At 38.6% G+C, this 25,420-nt stretch overlaps 1 protein-coding gene across 14 annotated transcripts; it reads right to left on the reverse strand.

Annotated features, from left to right (window-relative positions):
* Positions 1-244: 244 nt before the first annotated feature.
* On the reverse strand, positions 245-24,986 carry LOC118276120 (piggyBac transposable element-derived protein 4). 14 transcript variants are annotated; one of them, XM_050696290.1, is made up of 11 exons: positions 21,078-21,555; positions 20,933-20,995; positions 20,795-20,848; positions 20,634-20,722; positions 9,163-9,441; positions 8,974-9,080; positions 8,721-8,903; positions 8,561-8,636; positions 8,415-8,479; positions 8,283-8,339; positions 5,158-8,183 (listed from the first exon to the last, which is right to left on the reverse strand). In XM_050696290.1, the coding sequence occupies exons 3-11, from the start codon at positions 20,798-20,800 to the stop codon at positions 6,280-6,282; spliced, it is 2,766 nt and encodes a 921-aa protein (XP_050552247.1). In that variant the 5' UTR covers positions 20,801-20,848; positions 20,933-20,995; positions 21,078-21,555; the 3' UTR covers positions 5,158-6,279. The 14 variants fall into 14 exon arrangements, with proteins under 14 accessions (XP_035443424.2, XP_050552247.1, XP_050552241.1 ...); XM_050696284.1 differs by having other exon boundaries at positions 20,634-20,848; XM_050696291.1 differs by having other exon boundaries at positions 9,163-9,438; positions 20,933-21,555.
* Between the last annotated feature and the right edge of the window lie 434 nt (positions 24,987-25,420).

Consider the following 25,420-nt stretch of genomic DNA (forward strand, 5'->3'; position numbering starts at 1 on the left):
AAATCTCGCTTGAATCTACCGTTAACCACTTCCACCACCCACCGGCACATGGTCACCTTTCGGGATTCGTTTGCTTGTGCGGTAGTTAATTGATATTCTTCTCTGTCCTTTGAAGGTGGAACGTGGTATTCATATCCACAAGCTTCAATATCGCCAAGGCTGTCTCGAAATCCACGATCCAGGATAAAAACATCGTTGGGTTCCAACAGAACGTGTGTTTATGTTGAATAATTAAAACTCTTGATTACGATTATCCAAGATGAGTTTAATTACGTATTAGATTACAAGTTAGAATTATAAGAAAACGTTAGCTACAATTATTACAAAATGTTTGGTTTATGACAGCGCGTGTGGTCGCGTGCGCGCTGGATGGTGGAGTGGCGGTTGGCGGGGCCTCAGCGACGCGGCTTGCTCGCGCGCTGTCATGGCCGCCGGCATAGGGACGGGGGATGGTCGATGATAATTCCCTTACCAAAGTTTCGCGGAAGTTTCGGTGGGTAAGAGGTCGCTGTGTGCGGAGGAGGATGAATGCATTCAGGACACTAACATTTAATAAACGTCTGAAAAACTTCTTATACCACACCCGATTCCGCCGCCTTTCTATTGGGTACATTGCGATCATTTGATCTTTGCGATCAACACCACCCATGCACACATTATAGTCCGGTACTATAGAGGGCTTTAGTACGTCGCCACACTTCACCGTTGCTAACCCATGGTACGTCGAGATAAGAGAAACGAGGTTCTTATCTCGCCATACCACCAGATCCACATCGCCTGAAGTGCAGCCACGAACTTGGCCTACAGCCAAAGCTCCTTTGGTGAGATTGGTCAGTTCAGTGGGAACAAACTGACGGTTCAAACGAAGGGTTCCGACACAGTCGAATCCCCGTACCTTTAACTCTCGCGCAAGCGCAGGAGAGTTATAGAAATTGTCCATCCAAACCGTGTGGCCCTTGTGCTCAAGACCATTGAGAAGTTTAAGCACAAGTGCCGGCACAACCCCAGACAAAGGACTATCTTGTGGAGATTCGTCATGCCCTACGTGTACTTCAAACCGCCACAAATATCCAGACTGCGACTCACAAACCTCGTAGGTTTTGATTCCTACTGTGGCTGCTTTGTTTCGGATGAACTGATTAATGTCCAACCAACCCTTCCACTGTGTCAGACTTTCATCTAATGCTATATTTTCCGATAAAATGTATAACTGTTGGAACCGCTGGTTAAGATGGTCTATAATAGGACGCACCTTAAACAGCTTCGCCTCCGATCGCGTCATTGTGTGTGGGTTGCAGTCATCATTATTGGAAAAGTGAAGACATTTGGAGAGCAAGAAGTATCGGTCAAAACTCATCGTTGCTGAAAACCCAGGAGAAGATAGTAAATCCTGGGCTGTATTCCAGTACGAGTCTGCACGTGATTTCACAATAATCCCAGTCGCTAGGAGTATTGCGAAATACACGTACAGCTCATCTGGATTTGTATCCCGCCATCGCGTGATACGGCTGCTTGGTAAAAGTAGCCCCTGATGAATCATGGCCGTTACCTCTTGTTGAGCATATCGATTTGTTTCCATTGCTATGTGCTCCATTATTTGGCGATCCCATATAGCAGTAAATGCCTCATATGGGCTCGACAATGGAACAGTGGGGCCACAATTAATTTCGGAGAATGGTTCCTTTCTCAATTCAGGAGGAATTTGAGGTTCTGAAAAACCTCTCCACTTAAAATCAAACTTATCGTATGGCTCGGCGCTGGCTTCGGGGTCGGCGCTGGCTTCGGGGTCGGCACTGGGTTCAGGCTCGGCGTTGGGTTCGGGCACGGGCTGGGCGCTAGGTTGGGGCTGCAAGCCGGAGGGAAGTTGAGGTGGCCACTCAAAGCCTATAGCAGCGTTTATCGGTGACACCTCAGTGTCTTCCTCAGACATAAAAAGTCTTTCAGCTCTCCTCGGCAGATGCACTGGCTGAACTAAATCTTCATCTTCATCAGCGCTGTCAGCATCATCTTCACTGCCTGTATAAATAATAATAATATACTGTAGTCTGTTTTACCTATGTAAACAGATATATACAGGAAAATTTTTTTTGGTGTGGCAATTTTTTAATATGTTATTCATTAAGCAAATTTAACAAACACGTATTTTTTCTTTTTGTTACGTTCAGTACAAAAAACTAAAGTTATGACCGGTGAAAGATTATCCAAGCAAAACATGATTTATGGTCGTACGCTCGGTTATCAATGAGTGTGGCGCGCGCCGTGCGGCCGTTGTTTACCGCGTAGTAGTGGCGACCGCGTGCCGTACCTACAGCACGCGGCGACTGACCGCTAAAGCCTACAAGTAGCTAGTTTAGTGTTTAGTTTTCTTTAAGGTATTAAATCCAATTTTCCCTTCATACTTTGTAGGGCTTAGGACCTTCAAAATGCAAAAAGTAGGCAAGTAGGTACCTATCATTAAATTTAGTTTATTACATAATACATGAAATACCTACACGAATTATCCGAGATTAGTAAAAAAAATAAATAAACTACGATAGACATTAAGCATGCTTACTTTCTGCATTAAGGCGTATTTAAAAAATTGGAATCAACTAAGTATTTACAATAATATTCGATTAAGATTGTTTTACTTACAAGTTAAAATTGTGTCCTTTCCACTATCACTAATCACTAGGTATACTTTAATAATTGTTCAAAATGAAGTCCGTTTTGTTCTAGGCATAATCGTGCACGTTTGCGTAAATTGTCTTTCAGTTTATTTAAAACGTTAGTGTCATTTTTCACATAATTAAACGCGTCTATTATTTTCGTTTTTAAATCTTCGAGACTTTGGGCCTCTTCGACGTACACCCGGCGTTTTACCTCGCCCCAGAGATAAAAATCACAGGGAGTAAGATCCGGTGACCTAGCCGGCCACGGGATCGGTCCACCGCGGCCTATCCAGTTCTCTCCGTATTTATTATTTAAATAATCGCGCACACTTGCCGCATAATGTGGCGGAGCGCCGTCGTGCTGGTAATAAAAATTATTTAAATAGCCCAGTGGGACGTCTTCTATTAAACTTTCAATAGTGGTACTTATCATTTCTAAATACCTTTGTCCAGTCAGTGGGCCGTCGATGAAAACGGGACCAATTATTTTATTATTAATTATTCCCGCCCAGACGTTCGCACTAAAGCGCACTTGGTGATGAGTTTCTCTTACTAAATGGGGATTATTAAACGCCCACCAATGTTCATTGTGTATGTTATACAGCCCTACTCGTGTAAACAAAGCTTCATCCGTCCAGAGTATGTTGACATTAGGGTGACTTAGAAGCCACTCGCATAGGGCTCGACGTGGTACCGGGTCGGGGTCGTGCAGTTGTTGTACCGGCTGAAAGTGATATGGGTGCAGCCCGGCTGCATTTAGAAGCTTCCACACTGTGGCTCACACCAAAGCGACGTGCTGCGTCATAGGTACTGGCCCGTGGGTCGCGTTCAAAGAACTCAAATATCGAGTCCTCGATGTCGACCGCCAATCGAGGTCTGCCAGAACCTTGAGCATGATTGGGCGTCGTGAACTGGCCGTGATCCAGTAGTCTTTGGTTCGCTGCTAAAATAGTCCTTCTAGTAGGGACTGTGGGATTGAGTATGCCCTGAGCTCGCATTCGAGGAATACTCTCTCTTTCATAAAGCCTTCGAGCTGCTAGAAGGCTCTCATTGGAGAGTAGATACACTCGCACCATTTCATAATATTCACGATTCGTGTATTGAGGTTGTCGCGACATTGTTTTGTCTTATTTTGATGTAAATAACACACACACACTACCTACACTGAATTCGGAACTCGTCACGTTACGAAGGCGCGTGCGGCGCGGGTGGCGGAAGCGCTCGCGCGGAACAAGGAAACGACACCTGTTTATCCCGAATGCGCCTGAGACGGACTGGCGCCTGGCGATGACGCATCGGCGGGCGCGCCGCACGCCTCCCCCCGCGCCACCCGCGCCCCGCGCTGCTGCCTGCGCGCGCTCATTGTCAAAATTATGTCTCCGATTTATTTATTTCAATGTGGGATAAGATAAAAAAATATTAAAATTTTTTTTTTGAGATAATTATGAAAACGTGTTGTATTGCCGTTATCCGCTTATATGCCCGGGCCGTTTCAAATATCTCTCGCCATATTGTCCGGCGTGCCAACGCGCACGGAGCCACGCGGCCGAAATTCGGCGCGTAGAGCGAAAAACTATTGGCATGACTAAAGTTACTATGAAAAGACTATAAAGTACAGTAGAGTCCGTTTATAATGACATCGAAAGGAATTGACAAACACGTCATAATAAGCGGACGTCATACAAAGCGTTATGTATAAATGAAAATCTTTTTTATGTAAATATGTATGTATTAAGTATTTTAATACAGAAACATAGTATATTTGCATATGTGTAAGACCATATTAAATCAAAATCAAAATTGCACGTAATCAGCAGATTATTATAATAACACATACAAGTGTATTTTTTATTGTAAGTAATCTGTAATTTTTGTCTGCTTTTGTTATAGAATAACAAGACACTATTGTGTATAGAAGACATAGCTATGGTCAAATTATCATTTTCAATATTGCTGTGGACAAATCGTGATAATAATTCTGCAGCTTTTAATGTCAATTACTCACTGAGATTCAAAACAAAAACTAGGCACGTGCCGAACGTCGTCGGGAATTAACGAACATTATTGAAGGTAAAGAATCGTGCCGGTCATTATAACCGGACATAATTTATTAAAAATGGGTCATATAAAGCGGCATGTCACTGTAAGGGAAGTCATTATATCCGACTTTTTTATAAGGAATTTTATATGAAAACCAAACTTCGTCATGCAATTACGTTATAATAACCGGTTGGTCAATATAGGCGGAGTCATAATAAACGGATTCTTCTGTATATATGTTTTCTTATTTAATTTGAATGTAGGTACAATATGTATTATTTTGTTTTGCATATACGACTTGTATATTTAACTAGGGGACTTGGAAAGCAGCAATAAGTGCGTTTTTCAGCGCGACTTATAAATATTAAATCATAGCTCAAAATCTAAAGCGATGACATATGCTTTTTAAATGTAAAATATGTTCTTTAAATTATAGTTATTCAGATAAAAAATAAAAACATACACCTCACCATACAAAATTATTTTATTTTAGGCCTCCAAAATCAGCCAATAATTAGCCGCCGTGCGGCGGATTTCGTGACAACATCAACAGGTCTTAGATACCTAAATACAAGTATAAAATCTAAAAAAAAATATTGTCCTAGATAGGCAGACTATTATTCTAAAAATCAGGTAAAAAATATAGATATGGCATGCACCAGTGCTTAAATATATGACTCAATGTACAAATATTCCTATTCAAATGCTGAAAATGTTTACGTTTATGTTTATTTTTTGTTTTACACAACATATAATACAGATTAAATACATATGTTACAAGAAAGAACATTTATTAACCTTTCTGAAAAGGTATCACACTTATACATTTCAAGTAAAAAAAAACACTTTTAACTTAAAATAAACAAAACATAGCCAAAACGTATTACAAAACGGTCGGCATAAAGGCGCGACACACTATCCGCGTACACAAAAAAGTTTAAAATAAATTCTTTGTTTAGAAAAAACAACAGAAAGTCGTTTTAAGTGTAATATGACTATGAACTTGGAATATTTTAAGGGCGAATACACATGTGAGATCGAAACCGGATTCAAATTCTATAATTACATACAAATTATTTAATTGTATCATTGGGTAGCTAAAGGATCAAATAATTCTTAATTAGTCATTTATAATAAAAAAAAATAAACCGGCAAGTCGGACTCTCTACACTAAGGGTTCCGCACAAACAGATAATAGGTAAATTGCGGTTTACGGTTTAATACGTTTTAAAAAAAAACTACTTATCAGATCTCGTTCAAACCAATTTTCGTTGGTGGTTTACATTCGAATTTACATTATGTTTCATTTTTATTTGGTTAAAAGTTATAATGTTTAGATACTTAAGTGCTAATATAAAACTGTTTGTTTTCCTAATAAAAAAAATAAAATAAATAAAATTATCGTTCTCATATTTCAGAAGTAACGAGGGCAGGACGCCAAAGACACAAATTTTACCACTTTGGTAAAATATAAAAAAAATCCTTAAAACTCTAAAAAACTGTAAAACTCTAAAAAAAATACGTTAAAAAATTCAGTGCACTGCAATCCCTCGACATAGGCCATAATATCATGACAAGTTATGTGCCATTACTCGGTGCATAGCTTGTCATGATATTCCTTGTAGCAATCAGGCAGGCACAAAGCTACTAAGCACGTCGAACACTGCCAAACAGTGCTGCGCGTCTTTTTTGCTGCATAGCAAAGCTTGCAGCGTAACTTTTTGATCTTCTGAGGCAAATGCATTGCCGCCCTCTGTCCTGATGGCCGTACTACAAGTGCCCGAGAAGGAGCCGGATGCTGGTAGGCTGCCCGAAGTTGTGTCACTATGGTGTTCCTGAAGTGGCGGTACTTCATTTCATTACCGTGCGTATAAATAACGAACGAGTTATGAACGGATACGTTTAAGAGTCGCCGAAACAACTTCTTATACCATATCACGTTCCTAACTCGCTCTATGGGGTAGGACGACAGCATCTGATCTTTATGATCGATGCCTCCCATAGTGTTATTGTAGTAAAGCACAACCTCGGGCTTGTATTTGTAGTACCCGTATTTCTCCTTACCTCCGGATTTGACGCCGTGGCAAGTCGAAATCATGGATACTACGTTACTGTCCATCCAAACGACGATGCAGAGGTCTTTGGTAGAACTGAAGCAGATCTCACCAGTCCTCATGTTCTGCTTAGTCTTACCTTTCAACGATTCGGGTACATACTCTCTTTTAAGCCTGAGAGTGCCAACAGTGTCGGTCTTATACTTTAGTTTCAGGATTCTCGACAAAAGTGGAGAATTGTAAAAATTGTCCATCACTAAAGTATGACCCTTTCCAAATAGTGGTCGCATAAGGCTGAACACTATTTGGCTAGTGGCACTCTCCGGCTCGTTCTCGACATCATGTCCTGCAGCCGCTTGCGTTGCCTCTTGTGGCTCGTGAATGTGACCGCTGCCCGTGTAGATTTCCATCTTCCAGAGGTAACCCGTTCGCGATTCACAAAGCTCGTAACTCTTTATACCTACCCGTGCTCTTTTCGTTGCTATCAACTGCGCAAACGACAGCCGCCCCTTCCATAGAAGGAGCGACTCGTCAATTGCCACGTTTTGCTCGGGCAGGTATAAAGAGCCGAACTTGTGGTTTAGGTGCTGAATAATGGGCATCACCTTCTGGAGTTTGGAGGTTGACACGGGGTCCAAAGTTGTGTTGTCTACAAAGTGTAGACAACGTTTGAGTAAAATAAAGCGGTTGTAGGGCATGATGTCGTCACAACCCAACTTCACGCTTTCCTGTATGGGATACCAATATTCCCGTTCAACGGGAGTATAAACTAATGATTGTAGCATTAATATGCACAGAAACCTCCACATCTCCTCCTCGTCGGTGTCTACCCAACGGTTCATTCTTGAACTGGAAGATGTGGGGAGCCCGTCAATGATATGCTGTGCGTAACGGTTAGTTTCTCGAACCATCAAAGAAAGAATATTGGTATCCCATATTTGACGGAACACGTCAAGTGGAGTAAGACCCTCCAGGTCGAAAGTCGGCCCACTAGGCCCAGAAAATATTTCCCGCACACCTTCAAAATTGTCCACTTCACTCGACCAGTCAAAATGGAGCAACTCTGCGTTGTCTGGCGCTGTGCGGAGAAAGGCGTCATCGGCGGCGTTCATGACTTGAACCTGGTCCTCGAGGAATGGATTTCCTTCGACCTCGTCATATTCATGAACGTCCCGACGCCGTAATGGGCCGTGGGGCTCGTCGTCATCCGGCTCGATATCACTGCCGGCATTTGCACTGTCGCCAACGGTGACGTCTTCACCTTGGTGGGCGGGCGCGTCGATGGCGACGTTGGCAGGGCAGTCGACAAGCATGTAGTTTTTATCGGCAACGGGAACGTTGACGATAAAAGCTACGGAATCGTCTGGATAGGCGCGCTCTGTACCGGCGAGCGCTTCCTCCTCCGTCTCCTCAACGGCCTCCAAGTCGACACCAATATCTGTGGAATAAATAATAGTATTCATTACTTTTTGCTGAATCAAATTTAAAAGACGCTGTTTGTCCAGACAAACTGCGTCTTTTAAATTTTGAAACTCACCAAAATTGTAAGACACGCCCGACGTTCCAGAACCAGTCTTCATTGTAATTGTTGATGCTGAAACATTGTGCAATGTGTAGTTGAATTTTACTTATTTTGTAAAGAAAATTGTGCGTGTAATGTGATACTTACAAGGTGTGCCCCCCAACTCTACCTCCTGAGCCACAGAAGGTGGATTTGAAATGATTTTCATCATCCTGTGAAAATTAAAGTATGCCGTTAACAATAAGATATTGAAGATTTCACTCGACCATGTTAAAGTTAGCTTAGGTTCTTACTTCTCTAAAGGACTTTCGTTTGCTCTGCCTAGGGCATGGCTCTGCGGCGACACAGCGCGTGCGCGTCGTCTGATTACTGAATGGAAAAGAATGTAATTTGTTAACTGCTAGAATTTAAAACAAAAAGACAAATTTCGGCATTAAAAAGCATTGATCTTACAAATCGGACGGGGAGGGGTGCCTTCAATGACATCCTCATCGTCAGTCGCGTCGTCGGGTGTGACGGCGGAGGGTGGGGCCTCGGTTGTGGAGGCGATTGCACTGTCCTCCTCCCTGCAGCCACTTACGTCATCGATGCGTAAGTGGCTCGCTGTCTGCGTCTCCACCACAGCTTGAGAAGATTCTGAAACATTTAAATGAATGAAACAAAGTTCTAATAGTGGACAACGTTGCACGCTTAAATCCGTACGTACTTTCCCAATACCGAGGATTTGGTGGGGGAGGCACAGACGGCGTCCCGGGCAACAAAAGAGCTGGGTGCCAGCATCGCCCTTCTATCCCCTTTTTTTTTCCTTTAGGGCTGTAATTAAATGAAATTGTTTTAAAATGGTGTCTATCTTGCTAAAGAATACGGTGACAGTGTAAGGCTATAATATACTAACGCAAGATCTCCGGTGGGCAATAAATAGTTGCCCACCTGCTTTTTGTCCTTCAGAACAGCCAGGGCCTGCTTTTGGGTAGGGGTCAGCCTGCTCATGTTTCGCGCGTCCCTAGCCCTCGCGGCCTTCGCCAGACGAAGCTCTTCCTGAAGTGTAAGCGGCGGTCCAGATTGGGGTTGCAACCCCGACGGCCCAGGTTGGGGAGGGCGCTGCGGCTGCAACCCCGACGGCCCAGGTTGGGGAGGGCGCTGCGGTTGCAACCCCGACGGCCCAGGTTGGCTGCTGGCGCAAATTAAAATAAACAGAATAAAGACGAATAAAAATAAAATAAAAAATCCAATTTTGAAAAAAATATTACTCAAACTGAAGCTCGCGGGCGCATAGGGGACGGCCGCGGCCGTGTTACGCAGTAAGCAACTCAAAAGGTTTAAAAATATATTTATTACTTATTAACACAATTATAATTAATAATAATCTTACAATAGAACTAGTCTAAGATATATGGATTTACGATGATGTCGAGAGTTCGGAATGGAATGAATTCCAGTGCCACAGGCCGGGTTTATATATGGAACAATTCAAATAAACACTTGACAAGTCCGTGGGAACAGAGAACGTTTGCAAATCAATCGTACACACTTATACAAAATTAAGGGTCTTAAGGGTACACTTAAACAAAATATCGAACACACTTATACAAAATTAAGGGTCTTAAGGAAACACTTAAGCAATATATCAATTTACAAAATTAAGTGTTTTTAAGATAGGCTAAATAATATTGAGATGTTCACATATTAATCACACATACTTATGAAGTTAAGGGCCTTTAAGTTAGACTAAACAATATAAATCAACTTATGAAATTAAGGGTCTTAAAGATATAAATCAACTTACAAAAAGATAGGCTAAACAATATTGAGATGATTACATATTAATCACACATACTTATGAAATCTGAGATATGACATAACACCTCCCCCCTTAGAATAAAGATAGGGTGTTAGCGCCCGATCTTTGGGAATTCGAACTTGGTGGTCTGATACGGATGTTGTCTTCGTCTTCGTCTTCGGAGATGCTCGAAGTCTGTGGGTGAATTCCTCTCATAGGTATAGCTACCTGCGTCGATCTTCGTCTTGATGAATAATCGAAACAGTTGTTGAATATTCTTATGCAACCTCCTCCGTGTGTTGTGCGTCGTCGCCTTGTGTTTGGGCATCCATTGCACAGTTTAATCACGAAGTAAGTGACAATTAGAAAAGCTATACTAATGTAGACCCACATGAAGCTGGAATGGTTTCTTTGGACAAATGATTGAGACTCGGTTGCTTTCTTCATCCTCTTCAACTCCTCGGAGTATCTGTCCAGGTGGTGTTGTATACTTCGGAGTGAATCCAACGGTGTTTCGTTGATTGTAATGGGAATCAATCTTGGGGTGTCCATGCTCTGGGTTTTCTCATAGCAGTCATCTGTTCTGATATCTGGGATGACTATGGGGATTGTTACATTTTCCTCTGCTTCTTGGTAGGCCGCCAGGGTACTATAACCTGTATGTAGTTTGCAGCCTTGGGGCAACGTCAGTACTCCTGCTCCTTGCAATTTGAAGTTTGAAAGTTGGTTGTGGCATTGGAGTATACAACTGATCTGACGATCTAGGACGTACAACCATTTGTTAAAGTCCAACGTTTGGAATGTTTGGACTTCGGCGGGAAATGTTGACGTAGTGCAAGTCTCCGGGATTTGTTTAGAATTGCTGAACAAGATCTGGATCTCGCAAGTTGGACGAGCTTCGGAATCGTACACGACGAGATTCCTGCAGACGCTTCTTCTTGTTGCGAAAGTTTTGCAGGTGTCCAGCGAGCTCGTAGACACATAATGTTGTCCACCAGGGTTCGTGGCCAGATATACGTGCTCAGGGAGGATTGTAGAATGGAAAGAGGAGTTTGGGTGCTTCATAGGGATGGAATATAGGTGGTATAGAGTGAAGAGTTCATTCTGAACGAGAGGGAATTCCAAGATATATACTAGACGATTGGAATAAACGTATGCCGACAAATAGGCGGAATCTAATAAGGTGCGAATTAGAATTAGAGATTCGATTGAGTTTATTTTTAATACTATTTTTAAGGAGAATATAAATTTTATAAACGATGAAGACTTATACTATATAATTAGTTTTATGAGAGAAAATTTTTAAACTTTAAATATAATTTGGGTCGTGGAAGGTTCGCAATAAGGATGTAGTATTATTTAAGGTAGTTGTATAGTGAGAGACCCTAAAAATAAGTGAATAAATTCTAAGTGAAATAGTAACTAAACTAATGTATGATAATGCTAATTTCTTATTCTAAATTATTAATAAATGGTCTTATTCGGTTGGCATGTACTAGTTGGTTTTTGCCAGCTTTTCTAATTAAGTAGTTTTCGTTGAAACCTACACGTATTATGTCGTAGGGGCCATCCCATTTAGCGTCTAAGTTGTTAGGGTTTGGTACGCGTAACATAACCTTATCACCTATTTTGTATTCGATAGTATTTTTAATTTGTCTATCATATCTTTCTTTGGCTTTTTCTTTCATTTTTTCGAGATTTTGCAAGGCAGTGTCACGAGAAACTCTTAAACGTTCATTTAAATCTTTTAGATAGTCACAGGCAGAATAATCAGGGATTGGCTTCATTGAATAGAAGGATCGAGGTTTAAATCCGAAAAGAAGTTCGTGAGGAGTGTATCCTGTGGAGCTATTCACTGAAGTATTATGACACATAATTGCGAATGGAATTATTGAATCCCAGTTTTTCTGGCGTCGATTCCGATACATACGTATATGATCACGTAATGTTGCATGAAATCGTTCGAGAGCACCGTTTGTTTGTGGATGATAGGCTGTGTTAAAACTGTGATTGGATCCAAAGAATTTGATTAATTGTTTCATAATATTATTCATAAACTCTGTACCTTGATCTGAGTGAAATCGTTTAGGAACACCATAGTGCTGACAGAAATGAAGTAGTTGTTTAGCTATAGTTAGTGCTTCTTTGTCGGGTATTGGATACGCTTGAACATAGCGAGTGAGGTCGTCTTGTAACGTTAAGACATATCTATTATTATTATCGCTAATTTCTGAATAGGAGACTAGGTCGATTGATACTCGTTCGAAGGGTTCAGTCGATTGGGATGTTATGACCATTGGGGCTTGGAAAGTCTTTCTTTGAATTTTATTTCTTTGACATACGAGGCATGAGTCAATGTAATTTTTAATGTCGTTAGTCATTCCCTTCCAGTAAAATTCATTGCGGATTTTTCTATGAGTTTCGATCACCCCGCGGTGTCCTGATAATGGTTCATCATGATACATTTTTAATATATTAGGGATCTCGTCTGATTTGGGATATTTGACACGATTTTCGCATATGTAAATCTCGCAGTTGTAGGTTTCTGCTAAATATGCTGAGATGCGTTGTTGTTCATTAGGTAGTAATTTACAGGTATGGTCGTACTGTAAATTAGGGACGTAAAGTTGAGACGGGTTATGTTTTTGAATACAGGATAATAAGGCTTTGAAATAACTTTCGCTATCCCAAAAATCATAATGATTGGGTCTATTATAACAGAAATACAAATTTTGTTTCTTATCCGAGACTAATAAGTCTGCGTCATAAAGTGATTTTGCTGTATTTATATAGGAGTCTACATGTGAACACAAGCTCATGGCTTCGTTAAATAAATCGTTCTGGTCATGATAATTACAAGGTGAGGGGATGAAAATGTCTTTATGTCGAGGATCTAAGAGTTGGTCAGAAGATGTTTTTAATTTCGGATTAGTGATATTTAACTGTCCTGAATTCTTTAGAAATTCGTAATGTTCGTAGTTCAGTTGAAGATAATCTTCAGATTCGGGGAATTTAGGGCTATCCTGTGTACGGTCGATTATGTTTGAGTTCATTATGGGTGGACGAGAAAGCGCATCAGCATTTGTGTTCGTTTTGCCTGCTTTGTATATTATGTCGTAATCATACTCTTCTAATTTTAATCTCCATCGAACTAGTCGACTTCCAGGGTCTTTAATAGAAAAAAGCCATGTCAATGGTTTATGATCAGTGACGATCTTAAATTTTCTTCCGAACAAGTATGGACGAAAGTGTTTTACTGCCCAAACAATAGCTAGTAATTCGCGCTCTATAGTAGAATAATTCGATTCTGCTTTATTTAGAGTTCGTGAAGCAAATGCTATAGGTAGATCTTTCCCTATCTGACCTTGAGAGAGTATTGCTCCAATTGCGTATATGGAAGCATCGGTGGTCAGAATGAATTCTTTGTTGAAATCAGGATATTGTAAGAGAGGCGTAGTCGTTAAAATATCTTTACATGTATCAAATGCCTCTTGCTGAGAAGGACCCCATATGAATGGAATGTCCTTTTTAAGAAGCCTTGTTAAGGGTTTTGTAATTTTACTGAAGTTCGGAATGAACCTACGGTAATAACCTGCAAGACCTAAGAATGACTTTATATCTTTGCATGATTTAGGAATTGGAAATTCTCTTACGGCTTTTACTTTGTCAGGGTTGGGTTTTACTCCCTCACTAGAGATTATATGACCTAGGTAAGCTACTTCTTTTCGCATAAATTCACATTTATCTGGTTGGACTTTGAGACCATATTTCCTAAGTCTGTTAAAGACTTCTGTGAGTTTTTGTTCATGTTCTTGAAGACTGGATGCAAACACTACGATGTCGTCTAGATAAACAAAGCAACGTTCACCTTGTAAACCTTGAAGGATATTGTCCATAGCACGTTGAAATGTAGCGGGTGCATTTTTGAGGCCAAAAGGCATCCTAAGGAATTCATAGTGTCCGTATGGTGTACTAAAAGCGGTTTTTGGAACGTCTTTGGGATCGAGTTCGATTTGATGAAAACCTGACGCAAGATCTAAGGTAGTAAAGTATACAGAGTGCCCTAGTTTATCTAGGATATCGGTTATGTTGGGTAGCGGGTAACTATCTCCTACTGTGACTTCGTTTAGTTTGCGATAGTCAATTACTACTCGCCATTTTTGTTTCCCTGATGCATCTAATTTCTTTGGGACAACCCAAATGGGGCTGCTCCAAGGTGACGTACTAGGTTGAATAATGTTTTGATCCAACATTTTTTGAACTTGTGATTTTACCTCTTGTTGATGTACATAAGGAAATCGATATGTTTTAGTATTAATGGGAATATCTGTAGTGGTTGGAATTGTATGTTTGGTATGGTTGCTAAATGTCAAGGGTTCGTTTTCCGTAATAAAAATATCCGAAAATTCTGAAATAATGTTATATAAGGATTGTTTTTCTTCATTGTTAAGATGATTTGTTCGAATAAGTTCATCTAGACTTATTCGTGCGTTTCCTAATGCATGTACGTTTGTTACATTTAGTGGAACATCATTTATGGATTCATTGATGTTAGGCAGTTGTGTTGCATGGACTTTGGGCGTTAATAGTAGTTTATCCTTGTTGCTAGAGTTCACACAAGTAATAAGAAAGATATTATTTTTAACGGTGACTAACGCATTAGGTATAGTAATATCATCAGTAATGAGCTGTTTTTCGATTAGAGCGGGTCCATCTTTAATATCCTCAGTAAAACAAGTGATAACGGTTTCGGATCGTTGAGCTATGTGTTGTTTACCGTCCGCGTTTTCAGATGTATTTTCTCCGATATAGAACAACTTGTAAGTACGATCACGTATGCGCATCGTCTTTGACTGGACATAGATGCTGACGTTGAACTGGCTCATGAAATCGTTGCCCAAGATACCGTCTGCTTCTATGTTGAGATTCGCAATATGGAATTGGAATTTAGGAAAATTGTCGAGAGAGATTGGGGCCTTTCCGAAGCTTTGAATGGAGGATTGATTTCCTGATATACCTACAATCGACACGATACTCGATTGATCTAGAGGTGCATTGCCAATTTTTTCTATGTTAAGGACAGAAATGGCAGCACCTGTGTCGATTAACAAGGTGACAGGTTTACCTTCGATATGGAATCTACAGTGTAACAGATTTTCTGGAGGAACGTTTAAAGTTGAAATGGTAATAGATTTAGTAACTTTGGAATTGAATTCTTTTGATTTGTTCTGAGGTTTGGATTTAGGTCTAGATTTTCGTTTAGTATTATAATTAGGATTTGGTCTAGAGTTAGAGGTAGAGTTCGCTTTCGAACTAGAATTTGAATTTGATTTAGAGTTAGAGTTAGAGTTTGAATTCGAACTAGAATTTGAGTTTGAGTTAGAGTTAGAGTTTGATTTCGAACTAGAATTTGAGTTTGAGTTAGAGTTAGAGTTTGAATTCGAACTAGAATTTGAGTTTGAGTTAGAGTTAGAGTTAGAATTTGAGTTTGAGTTAGAGTTAGAGTTAGAGTTAGAGTTTGATTTCGAACTAGAATTTGAGTTTGATTTAGAGTTAGAGTTAGAGTTTGATTTCGAACTAGAATTTGAGTTTGATTTAGAGTTAGAGTTTGATTTAGAACTAGAATTTGAGTTAGAAATAGAGTTATGATTTAGTTGTAGACATGTTATGTCCGTTTGAACACAGGCATCACGTAGTTGTCCCCGATGGACTGGATATAAGAAATCGTGATTCCTAGAGTTAGCAGTGATGGAGTTTGTACACTTAATTAATTTAGTTGGAGGTTCTCCATTTGATGGGACATGTCGGAACTCGACATTGGCGTCTGGACATTGTAGATGTGGTTGGAAGCGGTTTCCGAATACATGTCCAACTCTTCGGCCGCCTGCGAGTTTAAATTATTCACCATTCTCGTGGTATTCGAGGGAATAGGTCGTGGTTGAATTAATGGCGCGCGTGGTGGATGTGTTAGATTCGGCTGTTTTAAGCTGTTATTATATGCGCGCTTTCGGCATTCAGTGATCAAATGTCCCGGTTTTTTACAATAATTACAGGTCTTAGGCGAGTTTGGATTAATATTTCCTTGTGTGTATTGCGGAGGGGCCCTAGGTTGCACCGACATAGGTTGCCTTATTTGTCGAGGCGTATTCGCAACAGGGGTATTTCTAAAAAGCTGTTGCCTAGCTGTATTCATATTACGAATCTTTTCTTCCTGCGTAGCAAAGTGCCCTGCATCAGACAGTGATTCGAATCCCCGAACGCGTAGCATCATACCAATGTCTGAATTAATACCGTTTGTAAAGACACTGAGCGCTGTTTCCTCAGTGGTAGCTTTGCGACCTTCTAGAGTCCGATCTTTTATTTCAGTTGTTAGTTTTTCTAGGATTTTACTTCTGCACAGATCTACCCTGTGGAAGAACTGCGTTACAGTCTCCTGGGGTTTTTGGAATAAGGATTGGAGTTCTAAGTTTAAATGGGCTAATGTTTTACCAAGCGAGAACTTTTGAATGAGAAAGTTTTTAAGATCTTCCCATCTAGTGAATTGTTTCGCATAGACGTCAGATGATCCCGGTCCTGTGATCTTATTAATCGCGCACGTTAAAAGAGCGGTGGTTTGATGGACCGCAGCAAGTTGGAATGCACTATCGCACGAACGAATAAACCGATAGACTTGAGCATTTTGTGATGTGTCAAATTCGGGAATTAGTTTTTGTAAACAACCTAGGCTTAATTCGTGTTTCTTAATGTCTTTAGTATCCGTCATTGTCGTGGATTGATTTTAAGGTAAAGTAAGACGAGAATGATTTAGGAAGGTTAAGGAATAAGGGAAAATATGAGCAATATAGATATCTGAGCCACTTACCACAGTAAAACAATCAATATGCGGATAGACATCGCTGGTTCGGCAGGGAAGTTTAAAACCCTTTCAGGTACCGCACTTGTTCACAACCTAACAGGTACGTTATCCCTGTCTGACTGCCCTAAGCTATCCTACCGACTGCGCCAAATTGTTACGCAGTAAGCAACTCAAAAGGTTTAAAAATATATTTATTACTTATTAACACAATTATAATTAATAATAATCTTACAATAGAACTAGTCTAAGATATATGGATTTACGATGATGTCGAGAGTTCGGAATGGAATGAATTCCAGTGCCACAGGCCGGGTTTATATATGGAACAATTCAAATAAACACTTGACAAGTCCGTGGGAACAGAGAACGTTTGCAAATCAATCGTACACACTTATACAAAATTAAGGGTCTTAAGGGTACACTTAAACAAAATATCGAACACACTTATACAAAATTAAGGGTCTTAAGGAAACACTTAAGCAATATATCAATTTACAAAATTAAGTGTTTTTAAGATAGGCTAAATAATATTGAGATGTTCAAGTTAAGTTAAGTCAAGTTAAGGGCCTTTAAGTTAGACTAAACAATATAAATCAACTTATGAAATTAAGGGTCTTAAAGATATAAATCAACTTACAAAAAGATAGGCTAAACAATATTGAGATGTTTACATATTAATCACACATACTTATGAAATCTGAGATATGACATAACAGCCGCGGCCTCGGCCACGGCGTCCTCTTCCCCGGCCCCGCACTCCAGTTTCACCACGAGATGACATAATTTGTTAAACGAAACCAAACAACCACCAAACCAGCACCAAGCGTCTGCCATGCATATAAAAAAAATAAGCATTTTATTTATACAAAAAGCATTTAATTTTAATTTTTATTTCCTCATTTTTTTCAACAAACTTAGTTTTTTTTAATTAAACCAATGAAGTGCGAATCTGACTCGCGGTCCCGTTTTTACCCTTTGGGTACGGAACCCTAAAAACAAACTGAATACAAAATAAACATCGTTGTAAACCTATGTAAATAAAATTTATTATAACAAAATAAAAATAATAATTAAGAAAAATATTTTTTTTTATTATTATGTTTTTTTATAAACACAACACCACAGCAAATACTAAATTTATTGAACAAAATCCAAAGTCCGTAATCTGTAAAATCGAAAACTCAGTTCAAAGCACAATGTGTATTCAGCCTTACCGCGTCGCCACTTATCGGTAGGTACTTGACTGCCGCTTCGAGAGAACAATTTTACAAATAGCTAATTTGGTTTAATTTTGACATAAACTGTTATTGTTTTTTTGATAATTCCATTCAAGATGAATAAATGTAACTATTTTAGTCGTATTTAGTTCACAACTTAGTCAAATTACGCTTAAATTTATCTAGAAAATTGAATTCGACCGCACTGAGTTCAAGCAAATTTCGTACGGAGTTTTTCGGTTCTCCAAAAGTGTCCAAATTGTTGTGTGATGTAGTGTAATTTTTAATTTAATGTGTTAATTGTTATCTTAACTTAGTCTACAAAAAAAATCAGCACGAAATTCGACTGAAAACTATATAAAAATAATTAAAATGTACTCACCCGCAAAGTATCCTGTCACAGAACAGCACACACTAATGTTTATTTTTTTCCATTAGTTCATTCTCTATTATCGCGCAGTAAAAAAATATGACAGCCACATGTAACCAATAGGAAATGTTGTGGGGAACTCAAATTGACCAATAAAAACGTCGCACGAGGTGCCACTCCAAACATATGGAGTGCTTAACGCAGATAAAAACAAACTTTCGGCTTGGCGACTACCAGTCGCCACGGGCGCTTTGACGTCATGTTGGCATGGCGACCGCCAGTACCCACGAGCAATTGAGCGGGATAGAAAATATATGAACGAGAATAATATAGAATGAGATATGAAAATTTTGCCACCCCAAAAAAAATTTTCCTGTATATGTATATATATATACACTCGCGAGCAACCAAATCGACTCAACCTACATGTGCGCATTCGTAGATGTTTTCTTAAAAAAATACTGAATTGTTTTTAAATTCCGATATACCATTAGAAAGCTTACAACTTCAGCTTTAAATTGGTACCATTATTATAAAAATTGTATTAGCACTTTTTTAAAATATTTAACTTAATTCAGCGGACAAGAGTATTTGCTCACTACGACACCAACAAGTTATAACACAAACTACCCCTATAAAAGCTCCACATTAAGGTTAACTTTATCTGTGGCTTATCGAAAGTTGATCATACACATCTCCGTAAAAACGCTTCATTTTATTTCCAAAAATTATGGATAGGACACCAGAAGAAGCCGCTCAACTCGTTGCTCTACTGGAACAAGGACTTAGTCAGCGAAGAGTTGGTGCTCCGCTGAGTTTGAGCCAATCTGCAGTATCAATAGTGTACAGAAGGTATCAAGATACTGGTGCCTACAATCGAAGACCAAGAATAAGCCGCCACCGGTCCACCTCGGAGAGAGACGACCGTTTTATTATTTCAACTTCACTACGAAATCGTCACTTGACCGGTGTCGATGTTCAACAGGAACTCAGAAGAGTTCGAGGAGTGGCTGTCAGCGAGTGGACAGTACGAAGACGGTTGGAGGAAGCCAACCTCACCCCTAAACGGCCTGCCACAGGCCCGAAATTGACGACCCGCCATCGGCAAGCGCGCCTTCAATTTGCCCGAGAACAACTCGATTGGAGCATGGACCAATGGAGGCCAGTCTTATTTACTGACGAATGCAGAATGTGTCTGCACGGTAGTCGTCCCACAAGTGTTCAATTGGATTCATGTCCGGGCTAAGCGCTGGCCAGTCCATTGTTCGTATTCCGCTGGCCAGTTCATTGTTACATCGAGGTGTTCTCGGGCAAATTGAAGGCGCGCTTGCCGATGGCGTGTCGTCAATTTCGGGCCTGTGGCAGGCCGTTTAGAGGTGAGATTGGCTTCCTCCAACCGTTTTCGTACTGTCCACTCGCTGACAGCCACTCCTCAAACTCTACTGAGTTCCTGTTGAACATCGACACCGGTCAAGTGACGATTTCGTAGTGAAGTTGAAATAATAAAACGGTCGTCTCTCTCCGAGGTGGACCGGTGGCGGCTTATTCTTGGTCTTCGATTGTAGGCACCAGTATCTTGATACCTTCTGTACACTATTGATACTGCAGATTGGCTCAAACTCAGCGGAGCACCAACTCTTCGCTGACTAAGTCCTTGTTCCAGTAGAGCAACGAGTTGAGCGGCTTCTTCTGGTGTCCTATCCATAATTTTTGGAAATAAAATGAAGCGTTTTTACGGAGATGTGTATGATCAACTTTCGATAAGCCACAGATAAAGTTAACCTTAATGTGGAGGTTTTATAGGGGTAGTTTGTGTTATAACTTGTTGGTGTCGTAGTGAGCAAACTCTTGTCCGCTGAATTAAGTTAAATATTTTAAAAAGTGCTGATACAATTTTTATAATAATGGTACCAATTTAAAGCTGAAGTTGTAAGCTTTCTAATGGTATATCGGAATTTAAAAACAATTCAGTATTTTTTTAAGAAAACATCTACGAATGCGCACATGTAGGTTGAGTCGATTTGGTTGCTCGCGAGTGTATATATATATATATATATATATATATATATATATATATATATATATAATCTTACATATAAGTAGGTACTACTAAAAGATAGGTCTCAGAAAAATATTCATTTACCATGATTCAAAATTTGGACCATTTCCTCGTCCCTCAAAGGACGAGCCCTGACGGCTGACGATGAAGATGAAGCCCCGACTTGAGGAATCCTTAGAAAATAAGAAAATTAGTACCAGTATCATAATAACTAAATATATAATTTTGCTCATTTTTGAACTTACAAGCATCGCCTCGAAGCCGGAACCTCCTCGCCCTTTCCAGTAGAGTCATTATTTCTATAACAACAAAAAGATGTAAATATTTTTTCTTGTTTCATAAAATAAAACTTAAGAAACAAATAAAATAAAATGAAAACTTACGCGGTTCTCTTTACAGCGGTAGTTCGAGGAGTTGACTGCCCGCTCCCACCACATTCAACATACCTGTAAATATAAGTATTCGATGTTAATTGTTGCGGTAGTTAACTAATTGCATTTGAAAATTAAAAAATAACAGTATACTTACAGAGCGGGAGACGGTGGAGCCGAGCACATCGGAAACTCTTGACTCGTGGAGGGGGAGGGGAGCACCATTTCTTGTATGGACGACCATAAGGATTGATATCTACAAAAAAGTGTTAATTTTATTACCATATACCAGAATAATGAAACACTTGTTATAGAATAAACTATAATAAATTAACATTAATTTACCCTTCAGGTACTGTCCTCACTGACGGCAGCTCCCTCCTCCTGCTTTCATGGAGTGGCCTTTCCATAGCAAGAACCTCGTTATAGCTCTGCAACGATCCACTAGTTACACTGAAATATAAATTAACTGTTTAAAATACTTTATTCATTATTAAAAATATTTATAAGCATTTTGTAAGTAAAACTAAAAAGCAATATTACGAGTCAGAAACTGAGGGCCTATGAGCACCAAGACCAGCAGTACCAGCACCAAGACCACTACCACGACCGCCGCGCGTGCGAACACGGCCCCTGCCCTGGCTGCCATAAAGGTCAAACATATATGCTGTTGACGTAACCGGCTCCCGGTATGAGACTATTGAACTCTTATTTTCATTACAAATTTTCACGTTTTTGAAAGAAATATTATACTACCTATGAAATATATCAAAACTAATTATATTTACGTCTTAGATCTAACATCAACTTGCCTTTTCATCCATTTTTGGTTGAAATATGACGACAATAAAATCATCGTCACGTATTCGACATTGAACATGCTGAGTTACATACCGATTTTTAGTGAAAATAAACAGAACTATTATATAATTAGTATACATAATCAATAATTACTTACCCTTCCATCGTTTTTTCTATTAATCAGCTAGTCACTTCGGATAACACACAAGTTTACACTAATATAAAAAAAATAATGTCACCTGGGCGATGGCGCGGTTTTGACTGACTCTTGTTTATATTTTTTTCACTAGAGCTGCGCGAAATTTGGATTCACTAGTCAGCCTGTTTCTTCTTTATGCATTTGTAATGTGTTAGAAAGGGTAGGGTATATACAATGACGTGCTTTAGAGCGATTATGAGAACACACTTACCCATACCGGCCCCCGGTATGTCAACATTTGCGGCGAAAATGTGTTTATACCGGGGGCCGGTATTTTAACATACAAGAGGCTAAATAGTAAAACACTTATGTATACAAACATAACAGCTAGTAATACTCATTTATTACTTACCTTTAAAATTTTCTGCACGACAACAAAACAAAACACGCCTGCCACACGTGAAGCGTTCGCGCAACTGACTCGATGGTGTGAGTGCGATAGTTAGTAGACCGAATGAAACAGAAGATGGTCGATTGTTGTGTTTCATACTAATAGTCTTAGAGAAATGAAGGTATTCCATAATAGGATACTATTTCATATTTGGTGACTTTCCTCTATGTACTTGTAAAATTGTATTATTATTTTAATTACAACACGTTTACACCAATAGTTGACAATTGAAAAAAACACCTTTTGCAACTGTTAATTTAGTCCATCTATTGGTGTAAACGAGTACTATACTGGAAAATGTTTTAATGTGTTTAATATTATACTTTTATTTTGTAAGATCTACAAAAGTTCAGTATAGCTAATTGTTTAATTGCAGATTAAACTTAAACATATTTGCCGTAAAAAATATAAACATGTATGTACACCGAGCAACATTAATCGGTATACAGCCAACATAACTATAGCTATGCAATACCTTTACATGTGTGGGTAATTTTATAGTAATGTGCATAAAAACAAACGTAATAGCCAAACGCCTATTACGCACACAGTTTCATCACGCATACACTTATACTAAATATCATTTTCGTGAGGGTATACGTATTAATTCATTAAAGAAATATAAATAAAAACAAGGGTAAACATAAAAACAATACGTAACAAACATTGAATAAATCAAATAATGAACGATCGAGTTACAAAATTATACCCATATAAATATAATATCTTCTCATCATTTTTTATGTTATTGAATGAGATACGATATTTAGGTTGTCCCTTCAATTGCACGTATGGCGCAATGGTTATCGCTTGCGGATATACTGATGAGATGCGGGTTCGATCCCAGCATCGCGTTCTTTTTGTAATATTTTTTAAACATTATTGAATGCAAATTTTCTAATGTTTCAATAACTAAGTAAAAATTTACAATGTTTGAAGCAACCACGGAACTCTCGGGTTATTTTATTTGGCCCGTTTATGAAGTAACTACCGACAATCCGCAATATTTTTCTCACACAACCCACATGATAAAAAGTTTGTATTCTTAGTTGTCAGTCTACGAGTATTTATTAATAATTATCCACAACTCTTAGTCGTGTTTAACTTAATTTATATCTATCCATACAAAGTTAAAGTTAAACATATAAACATAACATAGTCGATGTTTTGCGGAAGAAGAACATATAAATTATTTGATATTGTAAGGCGATTAAGAATATTGGTGAGTATTCTTTACCTATACAAATTACTATTTTAATTTTATTCTTTGTTCTTCACTTTTTATGCTTATCTATTATTAGAGTTTTATGTTTATAAATAAATTAATTTAACTCAAGTTATTTATAAGTGTATTTATAACAACCTAAGTATCTAAATATACAAAGTTATTTTTATCATATAGACCAAATGATTATTATATAATTGACTCATTTATTTTGTATCCACAGAGGAGAAATAAGAAATGCAGTTATGGATCGGCTGATATGGATATTCTGGAAACATGAGATATAGAATCACGCTAACGACGTGAAATAAGTAAATCCGGAGATGAATTCTTCGTTTAGCCACCACGGCATTGTGCTCAAACGCAAGGTTGATTCGGATTACTTCCAATGCTTTCTTCTCCACACGCGTAACAACACGCGCCTATGCTGCAATCTGTGATATCACCTTCATTCTGCTGTTTTACGTTGCAGCAAGTCAGCGCTGAACGTAACAATTACAAATCTATAATAGCTCATCGATAAAACAAAACCAATTACAATCTACTAGTTTGATCTTAATTTTGAAAATAATGTTGTAATTTTACTAAATATACATTTGATTATTTGGATAAAGGTAAAATTAAATGGTGTAAAAATGTGTGCGGCCTAATAGGTGTGATTATAGTGAACGAATTACTTTAACTAGTGGAATCATAAGTGTATCAGTTGAATTTATTTTACTTAGTAATTGTAAACCTTATTTATACAGACATAACATTCATAATTGTTTAGCAATGTGAACAAAAACAAATTTTAATAATAACTGCATACACACGTTATCGCAATTTGATTTTTTGTCTATTACTAGGAATATCGAAAGTCTAAAGGAGACGGTGAAGTGATGTTATTGTTATGCTGTTGGAAATTGTCATAATTTCTTTCCATTTAACATGTTGATTCATTTCACCACTCGTATTAGCTTAATTAAATTTAAATTGCTATAGATTGTGAATGTTAAACGTGTCTGTATTAAATAATTGCCCCACGATATTTTTTCATCCAAATTTTTCATGTTTTTTTATTTATTGGACATAATAACACATAAATAATAAATTATTTACAATAAAAAATAATGTTGTTTTATTCAGAATCTGTTTCATTCATACTTTGATTTTATTATACAGAAAACAAAAACAAACATAACAAAACAAAGAAAAACAACATAGTAAATAAAGAAAATGAATACTTTTGGCTAGATTCGAACCCACATTGTCGTAAACGATGTTTGAAACTGGTTCATTAACCACTCGTCCACGAGCACTACGTCTGTTTAAGTGAAAATGTTTATTGATATCATCGATTGTAATTATTATTAACCTTACCCATGTATTAAATTATAAAAATACGTATACCGACACAAAAATTATAGTATTTACCAATGTGTGCGTAATAGGCGTTTGGCTATTACGTTTGTTTTTATGCACATTATTATAAAATTACCCACACATGTAAAGGTATTGCATAGTTATAGTTATGTTGGGTGTATACTTATTACCGTTGCTTTGTGTACATGTACTTACATCACTTGATATGCTCGAACGAGGACGATCCTCTGTAGACACAGTAGATCGTGCGCGATTTCTGTCTTGTATGAACATCATAGCTTGAAATGCATACCATTTAGAAACGTATATTTCGTCTCGTCCGGCACCGCTTCTTAAACTATCTTTCACTTTTTTATTTTCTTTCGAAAATGTTGTTTGTAAATTTTTTATCTTCTTTTCCACTTCCTCCTTAGTAATTTCAAATGAGTTGGCTATTTCGAGCAGTGCATCATGACGTTTTATTTTATTACGGTAATCCTTGTGAATAATGTCCCATAGTACTGGTTTGTTTTTGTATTG

Source organism: Spodoptera frugiperda, chromosome 10 (genome assembly GCF_023101765.2).
Source record: "Spodoptera frugiperda isolate SF20-4 chromosome 10, AGI-APGP_CSIRO_Sfru_2.0, whole genome shotgun sequence".
Classification (NCBI taxonomy): Eukaryota; Metazoa; Arthropoda; class Insecta; order Lepidoptera; family Noctuidae; genus Spodoptera; species Spodoptera frugiperda.

Bases quoted from the DNA above. Each gene is read 5' to 3' on its own strand.
- LOC118276120 (XM_050696284.1), bottom strand. From the start codon at position 20,800: ATGCTTGTAAGTTCAAAAATGAGCAAAATTATATATTTAGTTATTATG. The intron at 8,904-8,973 runs GTACGTACGGAT...TAAATGTTTCAG, and splicing joins AAATCCTCGGTATTGGGAAA to AATCTTCTCAAGCTGTGGTG. The intron at 8,184-8,282 runs GTGAGTTTCAAA...TTTATTCCACAG, and splicing joins GGGCGTGTCTTACAATTTTG to ATATTGGTGTCGACTTGGAG.